The 24,379-nt window shown below is 34.1% G+C and overlaps 2 protein-coding genes across 4 annotated transcripts in view; one reads left to right on the top strand and one right to left on the bottom strand.

Moving 5' to 3' along the window:
- Positions 1-1,349: 1,349 nt before the first annotated feature.
- On the bottom strand, positions 1,350-8,584 carry LOC109083958 (dehydrodolichyl diphosphate synthase complex subunit DHDDS). Of its 2 annotated transcripts, none has more exons than XM_042773251.1 (9): positions 8,493-8,584; positions 7,628-7,701; positions 7,439-7,555; positions 5,635-5,777; positions 5,440-5,556; positions 4,035-4,136; positions 3,808-3,922; positions 2,572-2,679; positions 1,350-1,740 (listed from the first exon to the last, which is right to left on the bottom strand). In XM_042773251.1, exons 2-9 carry the CDS (start codon positions 7,688-7,690, stop codon positions 1,498-1,500), a joined length of 1,008 nt encoding a protein of 335 aa, XP_042629185.1. In that variant the 5' UTR covers positions 7,691-7,701; positions 8,493-8,584; the 3' UTR covers positions 1,350-1,497. The 2 variants fall into 2 exon arrangements, with proteins under 2 accessions (XP_042629185.1, XP_042629184.1); XM_042773250.1 differs by lacking the exon at positions 8,493-8,584 and adding an exon at positions 8,397-8,442.
- A 1,954-nt stretch (positions 8,585-10,538) lies between these two features.
- The window catches only part of ago1 (argonaute RISC component 1), a 29,899-nt gene continuing 16,058 nt past the window's right edge, over positions 10,539-24,379 (top strand). Inside the window, exons 1-6 of one of the 2 annotated variants that reach the window (XM_042773249.1) lie at positions 10,539-10,667; positions 10,799-10,957; positions 17,877-18,063; positions 21,301-21,421; positions 22,743-22,924; positions 24,167-24,303. In XM_042773249.1, the coding sequence (XP_042629183.1) occupies positions 10,933-10,957; positions 17,877-18,063; positions 21,301-21,421; positions 22,743-22,924; positions 24,167-24,303 (652 nt within the window). In that variant the 5' untranslated portion in view covers positions 10,539-10,667; positions 10,799-10,932. Of the gene's footprint in view, positions 10,958-17,876; positions 18,064-21,300; positions 21,422-22,742; positions 22,925-24,166; positions 24,304-24,379 lie in introns of both variants that reach the window. The other variant, XM_042773248.1, reaches the window with a different exon arrangement.

Raw genomic sequence — 24,379 nt, 5'->3', positions numbered from 1 at the left:
GCTTATCTCTTAAAGCAACAATGACAGAATTCCGCGCTCAGGTTTCAGCGCGCAGACGGAAGCTCTGCTCGTCTCGGTGAGAAGAGCGCCTCTGCTGGACACAGTGGAATTACACCCTGAGCTGAATACAATAAATAAACAAATACAGACAAAAAGTGCAGTATTTATTTACATAATCTTACAGCGTTTATATATACACCTTTTTAAGACCATGTAAAGAATAAACTGGACACAATGTCATGTATATGACTTTGTATTAGCAACACTTCAAAGTTATTACTTCTTAATTCATTTTTCCTTCAAGCTTATGGCTTGATTAGTTCTGCTCCCAATCGCACAAACATGGAAATAACTTTTAAAAGTGATGTTCTTCATCAGTGTTTTAGTCTTTTTTTCCAGCGCAATTGTCTTGAGATTCTTAAATTGACGCAAAAAAAAAAATACACAAGTTTTTTTTAATGAGAAATTTATGAAAATCAAGTGAGTTTATGATCGAAACAAGAACAAATATCTGCAAACAGGCCGAGAAAAATCCACTTAATTCAAAAGGAAGGAAAACACATTGTCACAATTTTTTTCTTTATAAACAGTTTTGTTTCTCAAAACAAGACTTTATGGTCATTTTGAATCTCAAGTAAATGTATCTTGATTTAAGGATTTTTATATATTTGTATTATATTTGTAAGAAGACAAGCTCTAAGGCATTTTTGCAACATTTAATGCCATGACTTTATGAATTTAATACTTTCTGCTCTGATTTATGACCTTCTTAGCAATATACACACTCATACATATGTGTCTATATATATATATATATATATATATATATATATATATATATATATATATATTATATATATATATATATATACATATATATCTATATACATATACACATATACATACACACACACAAATATATACATAAATATATATATATATAAGTGTGTGTGTGTGTGTGAGAGAGAGAGATCCAACTCACCCATAAAAAAAAAAAATAATACAAGTAAAAGATACACAATTTAAACAGATACAGGCTTTTAAGGTAATGAAAAACCTGCATCCAAACTTTTTACTGCTACTGTAATTTACCTTTAGAACACAAATGTAGTCAATTAAAAGCTTTAGTAAGTTTTTTTTTTTTTTTTTTTTGCTCTGTCCTAAAATACTTCATACTAAAATACTTCGCTTTGAGTAAATTTTGTTCGCAGGCAAGTAATATTTGATTTGTGAAGTAATTGTTCTTGAGGCTTCGAGGAGTTTTTCTTTTAAATCCTGAAAAAAACTTAAAATTAAAAGTAAACTGTGTTGTATTTTCTAGCATTTCTAGTCCAAAAAAAAACAACCAATGTGGTCAATCAAACTGAATTTATTTGAAGATTTAAGATCATTTCTATTTCGATTTTAAACATACATATCCACTGCCCCATAAAACGGGGTGAAAGATCCTTCAAGATCTGGAGTATTTACAGATCAGTAAATAAAAAAAGTTGAAAGCTAAGCCAGGACAGCCTGGCTGCTTAAATCACTGAAGACAGTGTCTCTCTTGTGCTGGAGGGCGTTGAGGAAGCAGCGAACCCTGTCCTCTCGGCTGGCGGTGTAGTTCAACAGTTCTCTCTGTCGACTCTGAGCATCCACGGGCTTTCCATTCCCACAATTCTGCAGGAGCTCAGCCACACAGGAGCGATCCGCTTCCATCTGCTGGAGCGCTTGGCCTTCTCTGTGCAGATCTCGAGCTTTCTGCAACACACAACATGTGCGCTCATGGAAATATAAATGTAACGCTGCTTGTGAATTGAATATAATCGTGTTTATGCTTTTGCATCTTTATTAAACTTCAAATAAAGTTCTGAACTTCCTAAAATGATGTTTTCAAGGAAATCATTTAGGGAAACAATGATAGTAACGCTTACAAAAACTTACTTGTGCATTAAGCAACAACGGTACATGCTGTAATACAATATCCTGTGCCTTCATGCTGAAATGTTCTAACTTATGGCATAATGCCCTTTTATTTTTTTACAATAAGGTTATTCTAATCTAAGCAGCATTTATGACTATGAATAGTTCGAAGAAAATTACTAAATCAATGGGTCTCATTCACCAATAATTGCATTCACTAATGATTATTAACTTTGTTCTAATGTTAATAAATTTGGCAACTTATAAAGGATTATTATTGTTTTTAACACTGATGATCAGAAATGTTTCTTGAGCAGCAAATCAGCATATTAGAATGATTTCTGTAGGTAATGTTTTAGTGAAGTGTTTTGTAATGTTGTTGAAAATACAGCTTTGCATCATATAAATAAATTACAGTTTAACACATATTCACATAGAAAGCAGTTTTTTAAAATTATAATAATATTTCACAATATTACTGATTTTACTGTATTTTTGATCAAATAAATGCCGCCCCTAAATGAGTAAAAACATTCGTTTGCAGATTTTAAGCACTGTTTCATGCACAGTTATTGAACGAGACCCAATGTTTCCAGGTGACAATGCAGGAGATACCTAAATAAGCTGTAAATCACTATAAAACAGGATGACAATAGAGTTATGGCATACCTGGAGAGATCGATAACTCAGCTGGTACTGCAAAACAGCTTCACACAGATTCCAGAATGAATATTCCGGCCACAGGACCGACTGGAACACTAGACAGGAATATGAGGTCTGCGGAGTGTAAGATAATGCAGGAATATGAAAAACATGAATCATTTCAGAGCTGCAGGGGAATGTAAATATTAAGAGCAATATGAGCTTAATGCACAGTGGACAAAGCAGATAGATAACCACAGGACCGGTGCCAGACTTTCAGCTGCCATTAAGTGTTGATCTGATGGGAAAAGGCAGTGATGGGAATTATTCAGCTCTTAAAGAAACGGTTCACCCAAAAATTAAAGTTGCTGAAAAAATGTCCTTACCCGCAGGCCATCCGAGATGTAGCTGAATTTGTTTGTTCATCTGAACAGATTTGGAGAAAAGTAGCATTGCATCACTTGCTCATCGATGGATGCTCTGCAGTGAATGGGTGCCGTCAGAACGAGAGTCCAAACAGCTGATAAAAACATCACAAGTAATCCAAACCACTCCAGTCCATCACTTAACATCTGGAGAAGTGAAAAGCTGCTTGTTTTTAAGAAAAAAAAAAATCATTGAGGCATTTAAATCATTGCTTCTGTCCAAAATATAGGTTTATTATCCATAATAGCACTTTCTCCAGTGAAAAAGTCTATCACCTGTTGTCTCTTACATCAAAATCCACCCATATATTTGTTTAGAGGTGTTTTGGCTTGTAAACAGTGTTTGATGTGTGCAGATTTCTCTCCTGATTCAGACCAGACCACTTTTTCACTGTAGAAAGCAATATTATGAATTATCAATGGAAGCAACGTTTTAAAGTCAAAAATGTCTTAATGATGGATTTGTTTCTTACAAACACGCAGCTTTTGTCTTCTTCAGGTGTTAACTGCTGGACTGGAGTGCTGTGGATTATTGTGATGTTTTTATCAGACTCTCATTATGACGGCACCCATTCACTGCAGAGCAACTGATGCAATGCTACAATTCTCCAAATCTGACGAAGAAACAAACCCTTCTACATCTACAGAGTCATTCAGCAATCTCCATTTTTGGGGGGAAACATTTACTTTATCATATTCACAGAGAAAGACTCAATGTAAACACAGATTGTCCCACAGTGAATCAAACTACGACTGCCTTCTAAGCTAAAATCCTGTATGTTCGTGCAAGTGCTGTACTTGTATGGCAAGATACCGCAGATAAGGGAACCTCCATTACCTGCCACAGTAGGAAATCACTAAGGCGCACTTCTCCAGACGTACGGATGAGCAGATCGGGGTTTGGAGAATTACTGCTGTACAGACACTCGCTGAGGAGTACCTCAGACACATCACTGACACATCACACAGAGAAGAACACAATTCATCATATTTTACAGGTAATAAAACAGCTGTTATTAGGAGCATACATTTGTTTTCTCACACTATGTGACAAGCAAAGCTTACCTGGGTTTGATCAGACCCTGCTCTACTCCCCATGCCATTTCCTTCACTGCATTTGCGATTTCATGTCTTGAGGTATATGCAAAGCACACGTTCAGAAAACACCTGCAACATAAGAGAAGAGCAAATGCATCAGATATAGATCACGTCTAAAAATCTTTTTTTTAAATCAGAAACTTCAGTTCAAACATTTGGGGTCAGTCATTTTTTTCTTTTGAAACAAAGGCAACCGTGAAGACATTTAGAATGTTACAAAAGATCTCGATTTCAAATAAATGCCGTTCTTTTGAACTTTCACAGCACAACTGTTTTCAACATTGATAATAATACGACATATTCCTTGAGCAGCAACTCGGCATATTAGAATGATTTCAGAAGGATCATGTGACACTGAGTGCGTTAACATGCGCATTATTAAGCTGATTATGCTTAATAAGCTGACAACGCATGTGGTCACGTTTTCTTTTATCGGAGTAAGGTCATAAACGGCTTAAGCATAAACCGGTCGACACAGGTAGTTTTTTGCCTCTTACCCTGATTTAGCGCGGCATGTAAATGCATTAACCTGCTTTCTGTTGACTTACTGAAGTGCGTATGTCAATACGTGACGGGAACGCAGATTTAAGCGCATCCAGACAGTTTTGCAGTAAAGAAATAAGGAAATATATCACAAACACAGACTCTTTCATGTCCCAGAAAATGATAAAAATGTGTCTCATCTCGTGCAGTAGAAGTGGTTCGTTCAACTGCATGAGAGCGTAATATATGAGCTGTAAGTCTCCCGCTGATATGGTGCAAGCTTTATTTAACATCACAACGTATGGAATACTCCGAGTCAGATATGCAAATGATTTTTTTGACGTCACTACAGGGAAATAACCTGATTTATTAATAAAGTCATGTAAACGCGGTTTACTTGCTTTGTCGGGTCACTGATGTGCATGTAAACTGGGAAAACTGGTTATTTTAATAAGCTGAAATTTGTGCGTTATCAGCTTACTGGTGTGCATGTAAACGTGCTTTCTGAAGACTAGAGCAATGATGCTGAAAATTCAGCTTAGCACCCCAAGAATAAATTGCATTTTAAAATATACTGAAATATAAAAAAGATATTTTAAATTGCAATAATATTTCACATTTTTACAGTTTTTACTGTATTTTTGATCAAATAAATGCAGCCTTGGTGAGCAGAGGAGACTTCTTTCAAAAAAATCTAAAAAATCTTACAGACCTCAAACTTTTTAACAAATGTTGTTAATTATAGAGTGCAAAGTGTACTTCTTTATTGAGTAGGGCTAGGCAATATTGCAAAAAAAAAAAAAAAAATCTATATTTTGATGAAAATCTATACAATAGAAGGTCAAACATTATAAGGAAAACTTATGAAATAGCATCATGCTGTGCTTACTTGTTGTGTGCTTTAGTTGCCAGCACAGCTTTGGCAATAAGCTGCTGCAGATCCGCAGGCAGAAGAGTCAGATCTCCCAGCACACGGATACACACACCATGCTTCTCCAGATTCTCCCTGGGGATTAGGACAAATTCACATGTAGGCTGTATAGATTTTAATCCAGCTGACAGATCATGTGAAGGAGTGTCTTACTGCTCTGTCAGCAGGCGGATGAACTTCTGTCTGGCCAGCTCCATCAGACCATCCACCTCCTCTTTGGAGCGCTTGAAGTTCTCAATGCTGAATGCATACACAGTCACCTCATGAATGCCCAGGTTCAGGCACCAGCGGAGCGTCTGTGTGAGTTTAAACAATGTATATTAAGAGACTGAGCGTACATACAGTACAGGTCAAAAGTTTGGAAACATTACTATTTTTAATGTTTTTAAAAGAAGTTTCTTCTACTCATCAAGCCTGCATTTATTTAATCAAAAATACAGAAAAAAAATGTAATATTGTGATATATTATTACAACTTAAAATAATTGTTTTTAAATTTATTATACTTTAAATTATCATTTATTTCTGTGATGCAAAGCTGAATTTTTAGGATCATTATCACATGATCCTTTAGAAATCATTCTAATATGATGATTCATTATCAAAGTTGGAAACAGTTCTGCTGCTTAATATTTTTTCAGAACATGTGATACTTTTTTAGGATATTTTGATGAATAAAAAGTAAAAAAAAAAAAAGAAGCTATGTTTTTAAAATAAAAATATTTTGTAATAACAATATACACTACTGGTCAGTAATTTTGGGGTCAGTAATTTTTTTATTTCTTTTTTTAAATAAAATCAATACTTTTATTCAGCAAGGATGTGTTAAATTGATAAAAAGTGATAGTAAAGAAAATATATTATTAGAATATATATTATTAGAATTTTTTTTTTTTTTTTGAATAAATGCAGTTCTTTTTAACCTTTTATTCATCAAATATATTAGACAGCAGAACTGTTTCCAACACTCATAATAAATCAGAATATTAGAATGATTTCTAAATGATCATGTGATAGACTGGATGTTACATGTGACACTGAAGGCTGGAGTAATGATGCTGAAAATTCAGCCTTGCATCACAGGAATAAATTATTTTTTAAAGTATATTCAAATAGAAAACTATTATTTTAAGTTGTAATAATATTTCACAATATTACTGTTTTTTCTGTATTTTTGATCAAATAAATGCAGGCTTGATGAGCAGAAGAGACTTCTTTCAAAAACATTAAAAATAGTAATGTTTCCAAACTTTTGACCTGTACTGTATACACTGTTCAACAGTTTGTGGTCAGTAAGATTACTACTTTCATTCAGCAAGCATGCAATACTGGGGTCAGTAGTTTAACACTTTTATCATGCTGTGTTACAAAAGATTTCTTTTTTTTTTTTTTAAATGCTGTTCTATTGATCAAAGTATCCTGAAAAATAAAATGTATCACAGTTCCCACAAAAATATGAAGCAGCACGACTGTTTTCAACATTGACAATAATCAGAAATGTTTCTTGAGCGGCATATTAAAATGATTTCTGAAGATCATGTGACACTGAAGACTGAAGTAATGACGCTGAAAAAATTCAGCTGCGCATCACAGAAATAAATTACATTTTAACAGATATTCACACAGAAAACTGTTCTTTTAAAATGCAATAATTTTTCATGATATAACTGTATTTTAATGCAGCCTTGATGAGCAGAAGAGACTTCTTTCAAAAGCATTATACAGATGCCAAACATCTGAATAGTAATATAATACAATTTAATGACCAGACACAAATTGCTGAAATAAAATTAACATAATATTTATTCACAGATCGCTACAATATTTGAAAACATAGTTTATCCATTGATATATGTGAAAGAACTGACAGAAAAGCACACTTCTGTTTATCAGTCAGTCAAACTGGACAAATATTGGTAAATAAATCCATATGGGTCTGTTATTATCTGCACACTCACCTCTGCCAGTTTCTCAAAACCCTGCGAGTGACCCTCCTGCCTCTGCACATGCGCTTTTTGGGCGAAACGCCTGTTACCGTCCATGATAAAGGCCACATGTTTGGGCATCGGTCCTGCCTGAGACACAAACAGAGTTTAAGAAAGTGATTATTTCCATTCGGTTTACTTTAAAGCTCCTCGGAAAAGCACCTTTAGGATGTTGCCAGTGAGCCTTTCTATAAAGGACAGTTCCTGCTCTCGAATCCACGACATGACAGTGCTTTCTGTTAAAAAAATAGAAAAGAAAAGAGTTACTGTAACAATATGCATAATAAAGGCCAGGGTTAAAACACTTCTTATACATTGCTATTTTACTTCTGTCCAAATAATGGTTAAATATAAATATATATGATTAAACAGAACTTATATGATTAAATGATGAATATAGAGCAGGTCGATAGGCAGCCAATTTAACAAGTATATCATTAAAATGTATAATAGAATTTATTACAATTAAATAAAAGCAGAAGTGCTGGATTTAGATCTTTGTTATATACAATATACACTTATATTTACTCAATTTAAATTACACAAGCAACTGCAAAAGTCTATTGTTTATAGATTTCTTTTTAAATAACTGACAGAAATAAAATATAATATATATTACATGATGTCACTATTGTCCTCGTGAGATTAATAACGTATTAATAAAGCATAATATCTGTCATACTTCTCTTTATTTCTCTAAATAGCTTGAAAAGGAAAATATATTGTAGAAAATTCACAACCATTTTTTTCCAATTAAACCATACCAACCTGAAAACACTGACAACTTTAACTACACCAGTAAATAAACAAATTAAATGCATGAAATATATAATTATATATAACCAGTTCGTGCTTGAGAGGCACGAGCGCGCATTCTATCCTGAACATCACGTCATTACGGTGTTAAAATAGAACCTCACTGTAAACGCACTCATTAAACGGAGGATTTCATTCAAACAAATCGAAATCAGCTTGATTTAAAGCGATAATACGCGGTTCTTTAAGAAATAATAAAGCTCCAACTCACCGCCTGTCTGTAGGATGACGTCTTCTTCCTCTGACAGGAAATGACGACACAGAAACGCGACTGCAAACGCCAAAATAGTCTCTGCAGGAAAGTAATGACAGGAGTTACCAGATCAGGGTGTTTTTAGACTAGAAACATCAATATCTGGTAAATGTCCAAAATGCATTTTAGACTAAACATCCCAATAAATAAATAAACATCACAGGTCTTAATATTTTACTCATCTATATTGTAGTCTAAACATATGAACAATTTCACATTTTTAGTTACACAGAATAAACTGAAGTCTAAAATTATATTTATAACTACACATATAACTATACATTCCATTAGTTTGCAAATAATTAAAGTACAATTTATATTCAAGCCATACTAATATTTCTAATATTTCTTATTCAGTGGCTTTCTCTGAAGTCGGTGTTTTTCTATGAATTTGTGTCTTTATTTTTAGTGGAATTTTAATATTCTTGAGGTTTTATTGATTACATGATTAAATATTATTCACACAATATCAAAAAACTATTCATAATTTATTGATTCTGCCTAATTTCTCTTCTTCACCTTTTAAACTGTCCTTTTCTAAAATAGTCTTCCACTTATATAAAGTCAGAAAGTCTTCCAGTTTTGTGGATTTTCACACAGAGATCAGTCATTAATCAGCATTTGGCCACTGGATTCACAAAAATAATTAATTTCAGGTTTAAGAAGTGTTTCATCATTGCATCAGCTACTGATGAACACATGCATTTTTATTTGAATAATCGCTCAGTGGGTTATTTAACCATGTATTGCTGTGCCTTTGTAAGGCTTTTGTCTTTCAAACACATTAAAATGCACAAATTCACACTATTTCTTATTTGCATGTAATGCATTCCCAAACATTTTTGTCATATGAACCTCTTTCAACCCAAGAAAAATGTAGTACCCCTGAGATTTTAAAATAGATATTTTAATAATTAAATCACATTTGAATGTTTATGGTTCTCTGAGGTCAGCACATGGACACCTGACATGCAGGTAAATAAAATAAAATATTTCATTTTGTTAGTAAGTGTTTTGACTGATGCAATTTTACATTTTTATGCTTTAATGAATTATTAGCTTTTCATTGAACTCTTGAACCCCTATAGGCCTGTAGTTCCTTTACGAACCCCAGTTTGGGAAACTCTGATGTAATGTAATTCACTGTTTAATGGACCTCGTGTCGTTAATCACAATGAATGGAATATTTTCATACTCTTTATGTTTTCTATCAAAATGGTACAAGACTATCCCATTTAAATCAATGTGATGAACAAGTTAGGTCAAAAGTAATCTAAAAGTAGACTGATTATATTACCTAAAATGTGTAATGGACTACGTTACAAACTACAATTTTTGTCATGTAATTTGGAATCATAACAAATTTGTAAGTAATCTACCCAGCTCTGTGCACTAAATAGTTTTAGTTAACTGTTTTGCACTATTTGCTAAACTAAAATAAAAGGGGTCAGTATCCCAGATAGCACACGTACTTCTTCTGCAAGATGTCTGTTAAAGATCTCTTCATCTGGAAAGCATCTGCTGTGTACAAACATCTGACAGACGTCTTTAAGATGTCAGGTTTACATGCATTCTAAATCATAAACATCTTAAAGGCATCTTCTAAACGTTGACATCTGATAGGAAACGTAAAAAATAAAATAAATTTCTAAAAAATACGTCTTGCAGATGTAAACGCAGAGCTCACGTAGACGTACATCACGGAGACATCTATCTGACCTCTGCATTACATCTGCAATACGTATTGTTTAGAGAGTTCTGCAAGTGATCTGCAATACATCTATGACGTTTCATATTAGAAAATGTCTTTAAGATGTTTATGATTTAGAATGCATGTAAAACTGACGTCTTAGAGACGTCTGTCAGATGTTTGTACACAGCAGATGCTTTCCAGATGAAGCGATCTTTAACAGACGTCTTGTGTGCTATCTTGGAGTTTGTTTGCAGTATGCTTGTATTGTAAATGAAGCGCACACTAGAGGGCGAGCACAAAATAGATCAGCAACACTAAAAGAATCTCAGCAGTGGGAGGAGAAGCAGCAGCAGAAGAAGAAGAAGAAACGGGCTCTCGGTCTGTGGGGGGTCACGGACGGGCTGAGCGTTTTTGTTCCGCTGGTGGATCCTGCGTAAACGGTGAGCAGGAGGCACAACGACCCGAACCAGAGCAGCCCGACCCGGAAAGAGCCCGGAGGAGCGGGTCGTCACGGATCGGAACTAAGGCGCTTTTGTTTCTCTCTCAACTCCTGCGGGTTTGTGGGCTCCAGTGGCGGCGCGGAGACGATCCCGCTCGCCCAGGGAAGGACGCTGGAAGTCGGGGACGCTTCCAGACTGCAGGGCCGGTCGCCGTGGCGATTGAGCATCCGGAATTCTGTGAACCCTTTGCGGCTCAGTGGATGGGATGGAGCCGGGACCCTCTGGCGCTGGTGGGTTCGGATCTTTTAAGTTGTTTCGAATCTTATGAAATGATACAATGTTTCCGCGTGATATTATTACTATACATTGTATCATTTCATAATGATCCATTGTAACATTCCGTCATGACACGTTGTGACATTCTTTAAGGATACATTGTAACATTCCGCGAACACAGTGTATCATCACTCCACAAGAAACACTGTAACAGTCCGTTAGAATGTTCATTACTGTGTAGCTGGTGCCTGAAAGTTAGGTGGTAACCTGTAAGGGTTCGTTTGTATGTGCTTTAGGGGAGAATAATGCAGGGAATCGGGGAGATTGTCCCAGGTCAGGGGTCGTGGGAAGATGTGAGGTTGAAGCCCGCCTTCAGCAGATGCAGCAGGAGAAAGTGACCCCCAGGGGTCTTTATTGATCCTGCTAAACAGTGACTCAGTCCAACCTTACCAGTTTCACTTCCATTAACATTAAACATACACGAGCCTGTGCGGATATGAGCAGACAGATGAATTATATTAGGAGGGATAAAAGCAGCCGTGCTGCTGTGGGTTTTGGGAATATGATTTGATTTAAATTTACATAAACATTTAGTCGATAAATTATGAACCGTTTCAAAGGACGTCTTTAAATGCAGATAAAGAAAATTGTCAATTTGACCCACAAGTTGCAATGGATGTGTAAAGCTGTGCAAAATGGTTAAAATGGTTTCTTATCACAGAAAATAAGAAAGTATTTAAAACTGCAATTAAAAAAAAGTGTTTGATGTTAAAGTGTTTACTTGGAGACCAAACTTTCAGATTTTAAATCAGAGCTCAACAGCATTTACAAATTCACTTTTTTTTGTTGTTTGTAAGATTAATTTGAATCTTTTCAGGTGTGGATTTTAATAGCCCTGATGATTAATGATTTTCCTCTGCCGTTTTTATTGCATAATTTGTAATGCATTACAGTTAAGGTTGAAATTGTTCAGTGTTGAAATACTTTGTTTTATCCCAGAGAATATAAGTAGGTTGGAACACTGACTTTGTGACTCTTTTAAAAGCATCACAACGCCGTAACATTGACTCAACCAATGGTGTGAGTTTGGGGGCGGGACTATCTGTTGTTCTGACCAATGGCAGGTGGGCAGGATTGTTTGAGAAACCAGTTTGAAACAATAATTTTTGCAGACTTTCACTTTTTACAAATGAATGTTTTCGGAGGGATTTCTGTTGTTGTTATGTCTCTCTTTTAGTCAATCATTGTCAATAGTTTTGGTTGTGTATATAAATCAGACTCTCATTTCTAGAGCAAAACGTGGTGTTGTAGTTGTTTTTGTGGGTCTGATGGTGGTCTTTATTAATGAGCGGCAGGGGAAGGGTCACAGGGGCTGTGCACTGGCCAGGTGGCGTCTCTGTGGATCTTGCACACTTCAGTGTGTTATGGTCTTGAGCCCTCAATAGCAGGACATCTGGGACTCCAGCCCAAAATATCAGTTCTGTTCCTCTGTCACAATTCTGCCCACTTCTGCTTTCTTTAATACGGACCGCAGGGCAGCTATATACCAAAATGGATTTTTCAGCCTTTTGGTGATATTCAGTATATATTTATGTGTTTGTTCTGAATTGGCTTAAAGAGGAGCGAGAGAAACTGGCATTTTGTTAAAAACTGTTTCCTCTGCTTCTCACTAGATATTGAATTATTTTGATATTAATCATTTTTCTCTGTCAGCATTTTGTACATTTTTTTTGGTAAAAGTTTATAATAAGGTCTCATTTTTTAAGTCAATTTAATGCTGTACATTTTTTTCGGTAAAAGTTTTTAATTAGGTATTGTTTTTTGATTTAACTTGGATCTTAAAAATGTTACTAAAAGATTTAAAAAATAACTAAGATTACGAAAAGCTGTAAAATATTCTTCATTTTTAGTTCAATGTTGTAGTACGTAGTTAAAATAATATTTTAAATTTTTTTTATTTTTTGTTTAATTTTTTTAAAAATTGAAACTTTTTAGTTGTTCAGATCTTTTTAATGAATATATATATATATATATATATATATATATATATATATATATATATATATATATATATATATATGCTCACCCTAAGCCATTCTAGGTGTATATGACTTTCTTCTTTCAGACGAATACAATATGAGTTATTTTTAAAAATGTCCTGGCTCTTCCAAGCTTTATAATGGCAGTGAATGGGTGTTATTTTTTAATAGTCCAATAAACTGCGTCCATCCATCATAAAAAGTGCTCCACATGGCTCTGGGGGGTTAATAAAGGCCTCCTGAAGCGAATCGATTAGTTTTTGTAAGAAATATATCCATATTTAAAACTTTATAAACCATTATCTCTAGCTAACTGCTGTACACCCGTTCACGAGAGAGTGGCGTCCTGCGGATGATGTAGACGTAGCGTACGCTCAGGTGAGAAGTGATGAACTTGGAGAGAGCAGAACAAAACACCGGTCACAACTTAGAAGTCCAAAACGAGGATTTGTGGAGAAAACCGTGTACAACAGTTTTTTAAAGCTTGGAAGAGTCAGGACATTTTTAAATAACTCTGATTGTATTCGTCTGAAAGAAGAAAGTCATATACACCTAGAATGACTTGAGGGTGAGCAAATCATGGGCTGATTTTCATTTTTGGGTGAACTATACCTTAAACCGTATTGTAAAGTGTTAAGAAACTTCCATGAAAATTGGCCCATTGATGCAAAATAAAATCAGAGGTAAATCAGAGATTTGAACTGATTCGTTGAAATGAACAGTTTGAACTGATGCAAAGAAATGAATCAAGTTATAACAAATTTAAATTGCATTAGAATGGTTGTGATATATTTATGTTAATTTTATATCCCAATCAGAATAATTGGACTATATTGTAAATATTGAATTTATCACCAGTATTCAGCATAAGAAGCAGTTAGAGAGCTGGACTACAGTCTTTAGTAAATGTATTGGGCAGACACAAACCGCACTATATTCACAATGATGCTTACTTTTATATCAGCAGCAAATATGTTATGTACACATCTATATATATCTGTCTATAAATGTATGTATCTATCGGCCAGCCCTAACAGAGAGCTGCCATTGTTTACTGGTTTCTTGAGATCTGGCGCCATTTCTAGCCATCTGCTGCTGCTTGCGTTCGCTCTGCTGTAGGAAGATAGAGTTTGCCATTGATCAAGACTTAGCAGAGTATATATCCTGCAGAAAGAAGCGAACGAGAGTTCTCAGAAGCGCCTCTTAAATCACAGGCGAGCTATAAAGTGGGCCGTGTAGGATAAGATTGATGACCTTGTCTCGTGTAATGTGGAGGTGCTCGCTGACGCTATACGATGAATAAGGCCAAGGTCCGGCTCTCCCGAAACCCCCACATATCCCTGGTCTCCTGATCTCCATGACAATGTGTGTTGCTGTGCGGTTGCTATGGAGAGGATGGGAATGTTTTGGGGCCCCTGTGTTTGTGTGTGCTGATGTGGAGGCGAGGGGGGCTCCTCTGTTCGGGAAGGAGGGCAGCTGGGGTCTTTGTTATGATGGAGGGAGTGTTCTTCGTGGACAGAGAGGTTAAAGGCATCAACACTTCAGACTAGTGCTGGTTTGGGATACAGATTTTACTTTGGACAACAAAACTGGTTCAGAATGTCACTGTGTGTAATTTCTCTTCCATTAGCATCACCAACATCAATTGCAAAAATATTTTCAAATGGGTTTTCCAAATATAGCCATTGGTCGAATGTTGTTGTGTCAGGCTGGTTGATAAACCTCAGAGTGATTTACTTATAATTATCTGTCTCTGCTTATCAAACTGGGATAGAATAAAGTATTTTAGCATGGAAAAAAATGACCCACATCAATTTTAAACACGTAAGTGTTAAAGTTACCATGATCTGCACAGACCCAACCAGTGCTGTTATTGTAAACTAAAGCTATTCAAATATTTTTAGTTTCTTGAAGTAAAGCTGAAAAAAATAAATATTAGACATTTTTTTTAAATATAATTATAATTATAAAGAAAACAAATAAAAATGAAAAGGTGCATGACAAAATTGTCTAAAATTAAACTAAAATTAAAATGAAAATATAAAAATAAAAGTTATATAATCTTTGCACATTGAATTTGGAATCAGAGATAGAGTGACATGAAAAATGTGTATTTTATTTTTATTTTGGTGCCACTTTATTGTCTGTCTCTGCTTACCATATTGGGATAAAATTAAGTATTTTAACATAAAAAAAAATGACCAACATCCATTTTAAAAATGTAAACAGCTAAAATTTTGAAGGTTACCATGATCTGATTCTGCACCGGCCCAGCCAGTGTTGTTACTGTAAACTAAAGTTATTAAAATCATTTTTGATTATTGAAATAAAGCTGAAATAAAATATACATATTAAATGCAAAAATGTAAACCTTAAAAACATGACAATTAGAAATATTACAATGGCAACTGACTGAAATGTAGTAATATATAAAATGTAAAACTAAAATGACTAAAAACTAAAACAGAAGTGTGTTGTAACATTAAGATATTATTATAGTTTTTAAGTAGTTTTTATTTGAATTAGTTGATGTTTTAGTAATTTTGTTTGTTGTGCTTTTGTTATTAGATTTTTTTTATTTATTTATATTTTATTCAATTTTATCAAAAAGTGTTTTAGTGTCATTTTAGTACATCAACCTGAGCTGAAAATTTCTGAAAATTATAAAATTTGCCTTGGCTGCTAGATAAAATAAAATAAAATTAAGCTTTTAAAAAAAAAAAAAAAAAAAAAAAAAAAAATATATATATATAATATATATATATATATATATATATATATATATATATATATATATATTTTATATATATTATTTTTTTTATTTTTAATTAACGTTTGTTTTTTTTTTTTTTTGTTTTAGTTAACTATAATAACCTTGAAACTGAAATAAAAATATATTAGGGAAAAAAAGCTAAACAGAAATATTTATACAAACAACAACAAAACGAATACAAATAAAAAAAGCAGAAAAATACTAACATTTTAACTAAATTTCAAAAGAAAACAGAAAATGTCAAAATAAAAATTTAAGCTTCAAAATGTTAATAAATAGTGTAGTATAGTATAATTCATATACTAACACTGGACATAAGAATATGAAAAATGACAATACTAACATGACAAGCTTTTTAAACATCTGGTATCATTTCTTCAGTCAGTGGTTCACTGTTGTCTGTGCAAACCTCATCGCGAGTGTATCTTCTGAGCGTTTGTGTGTTTGTTGATGGTTTTGAGGGTGAGCGCCGGTCACACAGCCGTTGGCATCTGTCTAATTTGACTAGCAAAGTGACAAATACATTTCCGGGAACACATGACCTCTGACATCATCAACAACAACAACGCACGCGGAACAGATTTTCTGTTCCATTTTAAATGCTGATAAGTCTATTTATTTTGCTGTCCTAACTCTACACGGCTATATGTTTATTATTTACACCGAGCTTTGTTTATGACTCGGCATCACTGCAGATACATAACTACTTTACAGTGAAGAGAGAGAGTTTGTGTTGAGCTTTGCTGTTTTCAAGCTTGAATAGACACAAAGAAACTTGTATTGTTGAGTCTGCTAAGATCTGATATTGTTGAGATCAGATCACACTCTTTATATTAGTGGATGACTGGTGTGTGTTCTCTTCAAGGCTGCATTTATTTGATTAAAAATACAGCAAAAACTGTAATATTGTGAAATATTATTATTATTAATATTACAGTTTCAAATGACTGTTTTCTAAGTGAGTATATGTTAAAGTGCAATTTATTCCTGTGATCAAAGCTGTATTTTCAGCATCATTACTCCAGTCTTCAGTGTCACATGATAATCAGAAATCATTCTAATATGCTGATTTATTATCAATTTTGGAAACTGTTGTGCTGCTTAATATTTTTTTTTTTGGATCCTATGATACTTTTTTCAGGATTCTTTGATGAATAAAAATAAATAAAATAGAAGCGCATTTATTTAAAATAGAAATCTTTTCTCACAATACAGACTATAGTTCAAAAGTTTGGGGTCAGTAAATTTTCATACTTTCTTTTTTTTTTGAAAGAAATTAAAACTTTTATTAAGCAAGGATGTCTTAAATTGATGATAAGTGATAGCAAAGATTTATATTGTTAGAAAAGATTTATATTTTGAATAAATGCTGTTCTTTTTAACTTTTTATTCATCAAAGAATCCTGAAAAACATATTGCAGTTTCCAACTGTTGCCAACATTGATAATTCTAATAATAAATCAACATATTAGAACAATTTCTGAAGGATCATGTGACACTTTATACTGGAGTAATGATGATGGAAATTCAGCTTTGCATCACAGAAATTAATTATATTTCAAAGGATATTAAAATAGAAACCATTATTTTATATTGTAATAACATTTTGCAAGATTACTGTTTTTTTCTGTATTTTTGATCAAATAAATGCAGCCTTGATGAGCAGAAGAGACGTCTTTGAGACATTAGAAGTATTAATGATCCCAAACTTTTGAACGGTAGTGTTAATATATCTAATCCAATGTCATATAATCAGAATGAGGAGTCTGTTTGGAGTCTCAAAGTATGAAAATAAACTGTTGAATGAATAATGATTGTCGATTCGATGCAGCGCTACTTTTGAGTTCACTCTTAAGTATACTTTTACCCCATCCTCCCTACTTTCTTTTGTCAGTTTTTGCCTTCCCACCCCCTTCCCGTTTTAGTCACCATCCTCTTTGTCCCTTTCCCCCGCTTTTGTCCCGTGTCCGTACACACTCCTGTCACCATATCTGTAGTCCCATAATCCCCCAAACTCCCCCTGAACTCGTCCTTTCAGCGTGTCTTGCTCTTATAACCTCCTATCTGTTTAATGACCCCTCTCTCTCTCTATCTCTCTCTCTCTCTGTCTCTCGTCCTCAGTGCCCATCGGGCCGTACCCCCCACCCCTGCAGCAGGTGTTCCAGGCGCCCCGCAGGCCGGGCTTGGGCACCGTCGGCAAACCCATCAAGCTGCTCGCCAACTACTTTGAGGTGGAAATCCCAAAAATGGATGTGTACCACTATGAAGTGGACATCAAACCTGATAAATGTCCTCGACGGGTCAACAGGTAAACGTCCCTTCATCTCAAACGTCCACAGTCGCTTCTAGGGCTGTCACCTATATATACACACACACTAATTAATGCTTAAAACTAATAAGCATACAAATGAATTGTCATATGAAGTCATTTGTCCACACTGAATTTGGAATCAGAGGAATAGAATCACATGGAAAAATATTTGTTCCACTGAGTCTGCAGTCTCTACTTATCAGATTGGGATAGAATAACATTTTCGTGTATTGAAATAAAGCTGAAATAAAATATAAATAAACTTAAAATTAAAATTAGAAATGTTGCCTTGGCAACTAGGTGAAATAAAGAAGTTTAAGTACTAAACTTAAACTACTAAAACTGCTAACTGAAATAAATCTAAAATCTAAAAATTATATATATATAATAAATTTATCTTATATTATTGTGTATATATACACACAAATAAGCTAAATAAAAATATTAAAAAAAACTTACAAACTTACTAAAACTTAAAAACATGAAAATATAAAAATAATAGCTAATTTTTTTTTTTTTTGAACAATGAATTTGGAAGATTTGGGGGTAGAATTACATTAAAAATAGTCATTTTTGTTCAACTTTATTTTATAGTCTGATATAATTGTCTATTTTTCTTGTTTTTGTTTATTAAAATGAAGCTGAAAAAATAAAATATATATATATTAGATGATAAATTTATAATAAAAAAATTAGAAATGTTACTTTAGTAACAAAGTTGAAGTACTAAAATGACTAAAACTGAAAACAATATAAATGAAAGCTAAATAGAAAAAATATGAAATGATAAAATGACAGGCACAACATTACTAAAGTTAAAATTTTCTTTTTTTCCACACTGAATTTAAAATCAGAGGTAGAATGAAATGAAAAATACTGTTTTCCTTCCACTTTTGTCCAGTTTGCATTCCCACTGTCAAGAAAACAAAAGACATTAATATCGAGTAACATGAAATTCAGACTGAATTGAGCTGGTCATCTCTTTTCTTAGCCAACAAAATATTTCCAGGAGAACACAAAGCATCAGGTTTAGATCAAATCATCATGTTCACTTGATTATGCAGTGATTCTGTCAGGCCTGGCCTCTCCTCAGCATGAACTGAGGTAAAGTTTCCCCTATTATTAGCCTTTTCTCTAAAAACATTGAGGTCAGTAGAATCAAACCCTGCAGATTTGCATGGCTCGGTGTGGCAAGGGCTAAAATATTTTAGTTACCTCAATTACATAAAGCGTGACCTAGAAAGAAACCTCCTCACGCGGTTCTTCCCTGAAAAGGTTTGAGGATAAAATGTTCCTGTAGACGTGCACAGGCAGCGCTTGAATACTGTTCGTCCCGTAACTGTGTTTCAGTTCAGCTAAGCTGTCTCCCTTCTGAGTTAAATACAACTTAAGCCTGGTTTATTCTGGACTCGTCTGCACAAGCGTGAGGATGAGTGTGAAAGTGACGCCATCGAGCCGTCACCACAACATGGGCACGTTTGAGCCAGAATCTGAGCACAGACAATCCCATCAGACCTTTTTTGAGACAGAAAAGGATGCAAGTAATGTAAAAAAGCACTGTTTTCACCTACACAGCGAAACTGTTGTCTGTTACAGCTCATCAGCTGTTGTTTATATATAGACACACACACATATAGTGTATATGTTCTCATTGCCTTTTATTCATATATATTCTTTCACCGGTAATTAAATGCAGGTTTAAAATGTAGGTTTTATTCATATAAAATAAATAAAAGTATTAGTATTAATTTAAAAACTGTGTAATACATTGATAATATTAATAAAAAAATACAATTATTGTTATTATAATTGTTATTACACAAATTAGTATTTTACATAACCAGTAAAAATGTTGCATTTTTTTTTTATTAATCTCTTTCTAGATTTTTTAGTTGATACTTTTATTCAGCAGTGACACATTAAATTATTCAAAAGTGACAGTAAATGCATTTATAAAAAATTATAATTTACAAAAGATATCTCTTTTAAATAAATGCTGTTCTTTTGAACTTTCCACAAAAATATAAAGCAGCACAACAAATGTTTCTTGAGCAGCAAATCAGCATGTTAGAATGATTTCTGAAGGATTCAATATATATATATATATATATATATATATTTGTCATGTACACAGTTTTATAGAGAATATATAACAAGCAGTGAAATGTAAAATTGAAGACTGGAGTAAATTCAGCTTTGATCACAGGAATAAATTACATTTTACAATATTTCCAAATAGAAAACGGTTATTTTAAATTGTAATAATATTTCCCAATATATATTTTTTTCATGTGAAAATTAAAATAAATTCAGCCTATGTTCAGTTAGCCAGTCATCATCACAAAATAATGTTTAGATCAGGTTTGCTGAATATGTTATTTAAGCTTATTTACTTTGTATTTAACTAAATAACCTTTCTAGGCTGTTGGTGTCTGTGCTTAATTATTTATTTATTTTTGAAAGGACACAAGACTTTGTGACTTCCTGCACTTGCTATAATTAAAAGCACTAAAATGTGTTACAATAGTCATTTTATAATAAATCCAGAAGCAAGACATGAAAAAATTGGGAGTTGGAATGGCAACTGAGCTGATGAGTGATCCTCTGCTGCCATCTACTGGTTATAATGCTAAATTCATGTCATTTTTATTTAAAAATGTCTTTGTTTTCCGCCAGGAGACACATGTTTGGCACATTTTTTCATGTGATCTTCATAAATGAAAAGTGAATCTTTAAAGTGAATTTCACTGCACAACTGTAACTAATCTCACTCCAGCCACGCAACCCTGTGTACATATTCAGTTATATTCATGACTATGAAGGTAAGCTGTGGATTATCAAGAATACCATTATGATGTCGTTTACGAGAGAGCATCACCAGCTAGCTAACGTTAGCTTAAACAGTTGCGCTAGTGTTTAGTTACAGTTACGTGTCTGGGTACTGTATGGGATTACAATATAAAATCATATGTTGTTAAATAACATGAAACTGTATGTTAATGCTGCTTTCATCATTTACGGTGTTGCAATTATTTTGTTTCTCAGTTTCTGAAAAGAACTGGAGAGGCAGGAGAGGCTTCTGTGAGGGTCTCAAGCGTCTCTACCTACAGTATATATACCACAACATCAGTAGACGCTTCACTGGAAGTTTACGAGCTGCTTTATCTTAATGCAAGGTTCTAAAGAACGCTCCGTGCATATGGTCCATTGTCTCCTAAATGTGACTCTTCGCAGGGAGGTTGTGGAGTACATGGTCCAGCATTTCAAACCGCAGCTCTTTGGTGACCGAAAGCCAGTGTATGATGGGAAGAAGAATATCTACACTGTTTTAGCGTTACCTATAGGCAGCGAAAAGGTGAGTAAAGAGTTGATTGATTAGATATTGGGCTGCCATTTAGTCTTTAGACAATTCACAACTGGTGGGTCAACAAGAAGATGATGTATTATAAAAATCTAAACAGTTAAAGGGATACTCCACCCCAAAATGAAAATTTTGTCATTAATCGCTTACCCCATGTCGTTCCAAACCTGTAAAAGCTTTGTTCGTCTTCGGAACACAATTTAAGATATTTTGGATGAAAACCGAGAGGCTTGTGACTGTCCCATAGACTGCCAAATAAATAACAGTGTCAAGGTCCAGGAAACGTATGAAAGTCGTCGTCAGAATCTGGGTTATATGAAGAGACGGGAACACTTTTCGTAAGCGAAGAAAACCAAAATAACGACTTTATTCAATAATTCCTTTGTCAACAGTCTCCTCTGTGTCTCTTCATATCACCGTATGCTCTTCTGTATCATCCGTGCCACAAGGATGCGCTGTTTTCTTTCAAATCAAAAAACGCATCCTTGTGGCGCGGATGATTCAGAAGAGCATACGGTGATATGGAGAGACACAGAGGAGACTGTTGACAAAGGGATTATTGAATAAAGTCGTTATTTTGGTTTTCTTTGCTTTCAGAAAGTGTTCCCGTCTCTTCATATAACCCAGATTGCACGTGTGATGGCAGATGGAGTATTCTGACGATGTCTTTCATTCTTTCCTGGACCTTGACACTGTTTGGAACGAGATGGGGGTAAGCGATTAATGACAAAATGTTCGTTTTGGGGTGGAGTATCTCTTTAAGACAGTAAAATATGTTATTTAATTAATATAATAATTGATTGATAATAATTGTTTAAATTTATGTAATCACTCATACTTTTTTCTTTTGATGCTTTTGTTCATCCTTTTTAGAACTTTTTGTGACAAAACTGTAAATCATGCTTTTTATGGTCATTTTAATATGTTACCATAGACATTGCAGTACCCCGCTCATATGGTATTCATTTAATTTTTGCAGGTCTTAAAAATATTAAAATTTAAAGTTAAATAATCCTTCAGATACCCTGTAAATCAATACATAAAGATTTTTTCAGACTATTATTTCACATGTCAGGCTTTACAGGGTTAAGAGGTGAATATCTTGATTATTGTATGTGCTTTTATTTGGCTATTTAACTTTCCATTCATTCCCGTCATTCAGTTTTCGATTTATTTCTGTGAAACAGTTCAAACTGTTTGTTTGAGTGATTCAGTTCTAAAATTCTGACTCAGTGATTCGTTTCAGAGCAGCATCATGTGTTTTTTCTGGAACACTTCCTAGCCCTAATTCTGGGCCTCTGATCTGATGTTGTAGGTTGATTTCGAGGTGACCATCCCTGGCGAGGGGAAGGATCGCATCTTTAAAGTGTCCATTCGCTGGCTGGCCAAAGTGTCGTGGCGGCTGCTGCAGGAGACGCTGGTCAGCGGACGTCTGCAGGTCCCGCTGGACTCTGTCCAAGCCCTTGATGTGGCCATGAGACACCTGGCCTCCATGAGGTACGCTGCTCACAGACAAACATTAGGGGTTTAAAGGGATAGTTCACCCAAAAATGAAAGTTACCCCATGATTTACTCACCCTCAAGCTATCCCGGGTGTACATGACTTTCTTCTTTCAGATGAATACAATCAGAGTTATATTTAAAAATGTCCTGGCGCTTCCAAGCTTTATAATGGCAGTGAATGGGTGTTTCTTGTCAGTAGTCCAAAAGAACTCTGATTATATTCGTCTGAAAGAAGAAAGTCATATACACCTAGGATAACTTGAGTGTGAGTAAATCATGGGGTACTTTTCATTTTTGGGTGAACTATCCCTTTAACGATTCACTCATTTTCTCAATTCATCAATTACAATTACACTTAAAACAGTGTTATTTTAGGATCATTGAGATTCTTTTACATTTGAATTATTATTATTATAATTTTTTTTTTTTACATATTTTATATCTTCCGTTTTCATTTTAATATTTAAGTTTTAGTAATTTTGTGTATATCCATATATATATAATATATATATAAAATATATAAATGTGTATGAATTTTATTTCCATTTTAGTTGATTTTAGTACAACTTAAACTAAATGAAAATGAGAAATGCTGCCTAGCTAGCTGAAATAAAGCAAGTGTGAGTTTTTTGAATTTTACTTTACATTTTTTCAAATAACAAAAAATGTTTTAGTTGACCACGATATCCTTCTATTGAAAAAAAAAAAAAATAATGCTAAAAATGGAATGAATTGTGATTCAGTAGTGTCTGTAAACATTTATAATATAAATGTATTAAATTACTTAGATGTGCAAATTATTGCAGATGGTGTGACATTGCAATTTTATCATTATCATTGTTTATCAATGTTAATTCTAGACCAAGAAAACTCATGGAAATTTATAAAATTTTGTAAAAAAAAAAATTTAATATTTAATTGGCACATTGTTATATTCCAAGTAGCCTGTATTTAATGCTTACCCTTAAGTTCCTTGTTGCAGTAAACATTCCTTAGTAGTGTGTCTTTTTCTTTTATTTCCTAAGAAACATTAGGAGAAGCGTTGTCCTATGAGTGCACTTAAAAATACAGAATCATTATTTGAAAATGAATCGGATTGGATCAAATCATTGGGAATTTGCCCAAAACGTTCCCGAGTCGAATCAAATTCAAACCATAGTAAACATGCATAGGCTTTAATTTTTTTCTGGCTTTCATGCTTTACTCTGCTAACTATTGTGTCCATCCCGTCTGCAGGTACACTCCCGTGGGACGCTCCTTCTTCTCCCCTCCTGAAGGCTACTATCATCCTCTGGGTGGAGGCAGAGAGGTGTGGTTTGGCTTCCATCAGTCTGTCCGGCCGGCCATGTGGAAGATGATGCTCAACATCGATGGTATGACATCTCCTCTATTAATTCATGATTGCTCACTCATTGTGCTTAAATACATATACATTAAAACTCTCAATTT

This window comes from Cyprinus carpio, chromosome A16 (genome assembly GCF_018340385.1).
Source record: "Cyprinus carpio isolate SPL01 chromosome A16, ASM1834038v1, whole genome shotgun sequence".
Classification (NCBI taxonomy): Eukaryota; Metazoa; Chordata; class Actinopteri; order Cypriniformes; family Cyprinidae; genus Cyprinus; species Cyprinus carpio.
The sequence above is the reverse complement of the archived record's forward strand: the minus strand, read 5'-3'. Positions and strand labels throughout refer to the sequence as shown.

What these genes read in the sequence shown, in the direction of transcription:
- LOC109083958 (XM_042773250.1), bottom strand. An exon ending in TCACTGGCAACATCCTAAAG is followed by an intron (nt 7,556 to 7,627) that starts GTGCTTTTCCGA and finishes TTTGTGTCTCAG; the next exon opens with GCAGGACCGATGCCCAAACA. An exon ending in GCAACTAAAGCACACAACAA is followed by an intron (nt 4,137 to 5,439) that starts GTAAGCACAGCA and finishes CTTATGTTGCAG; the next exon opens with GTGTTTTCTGAACGTGTGCT.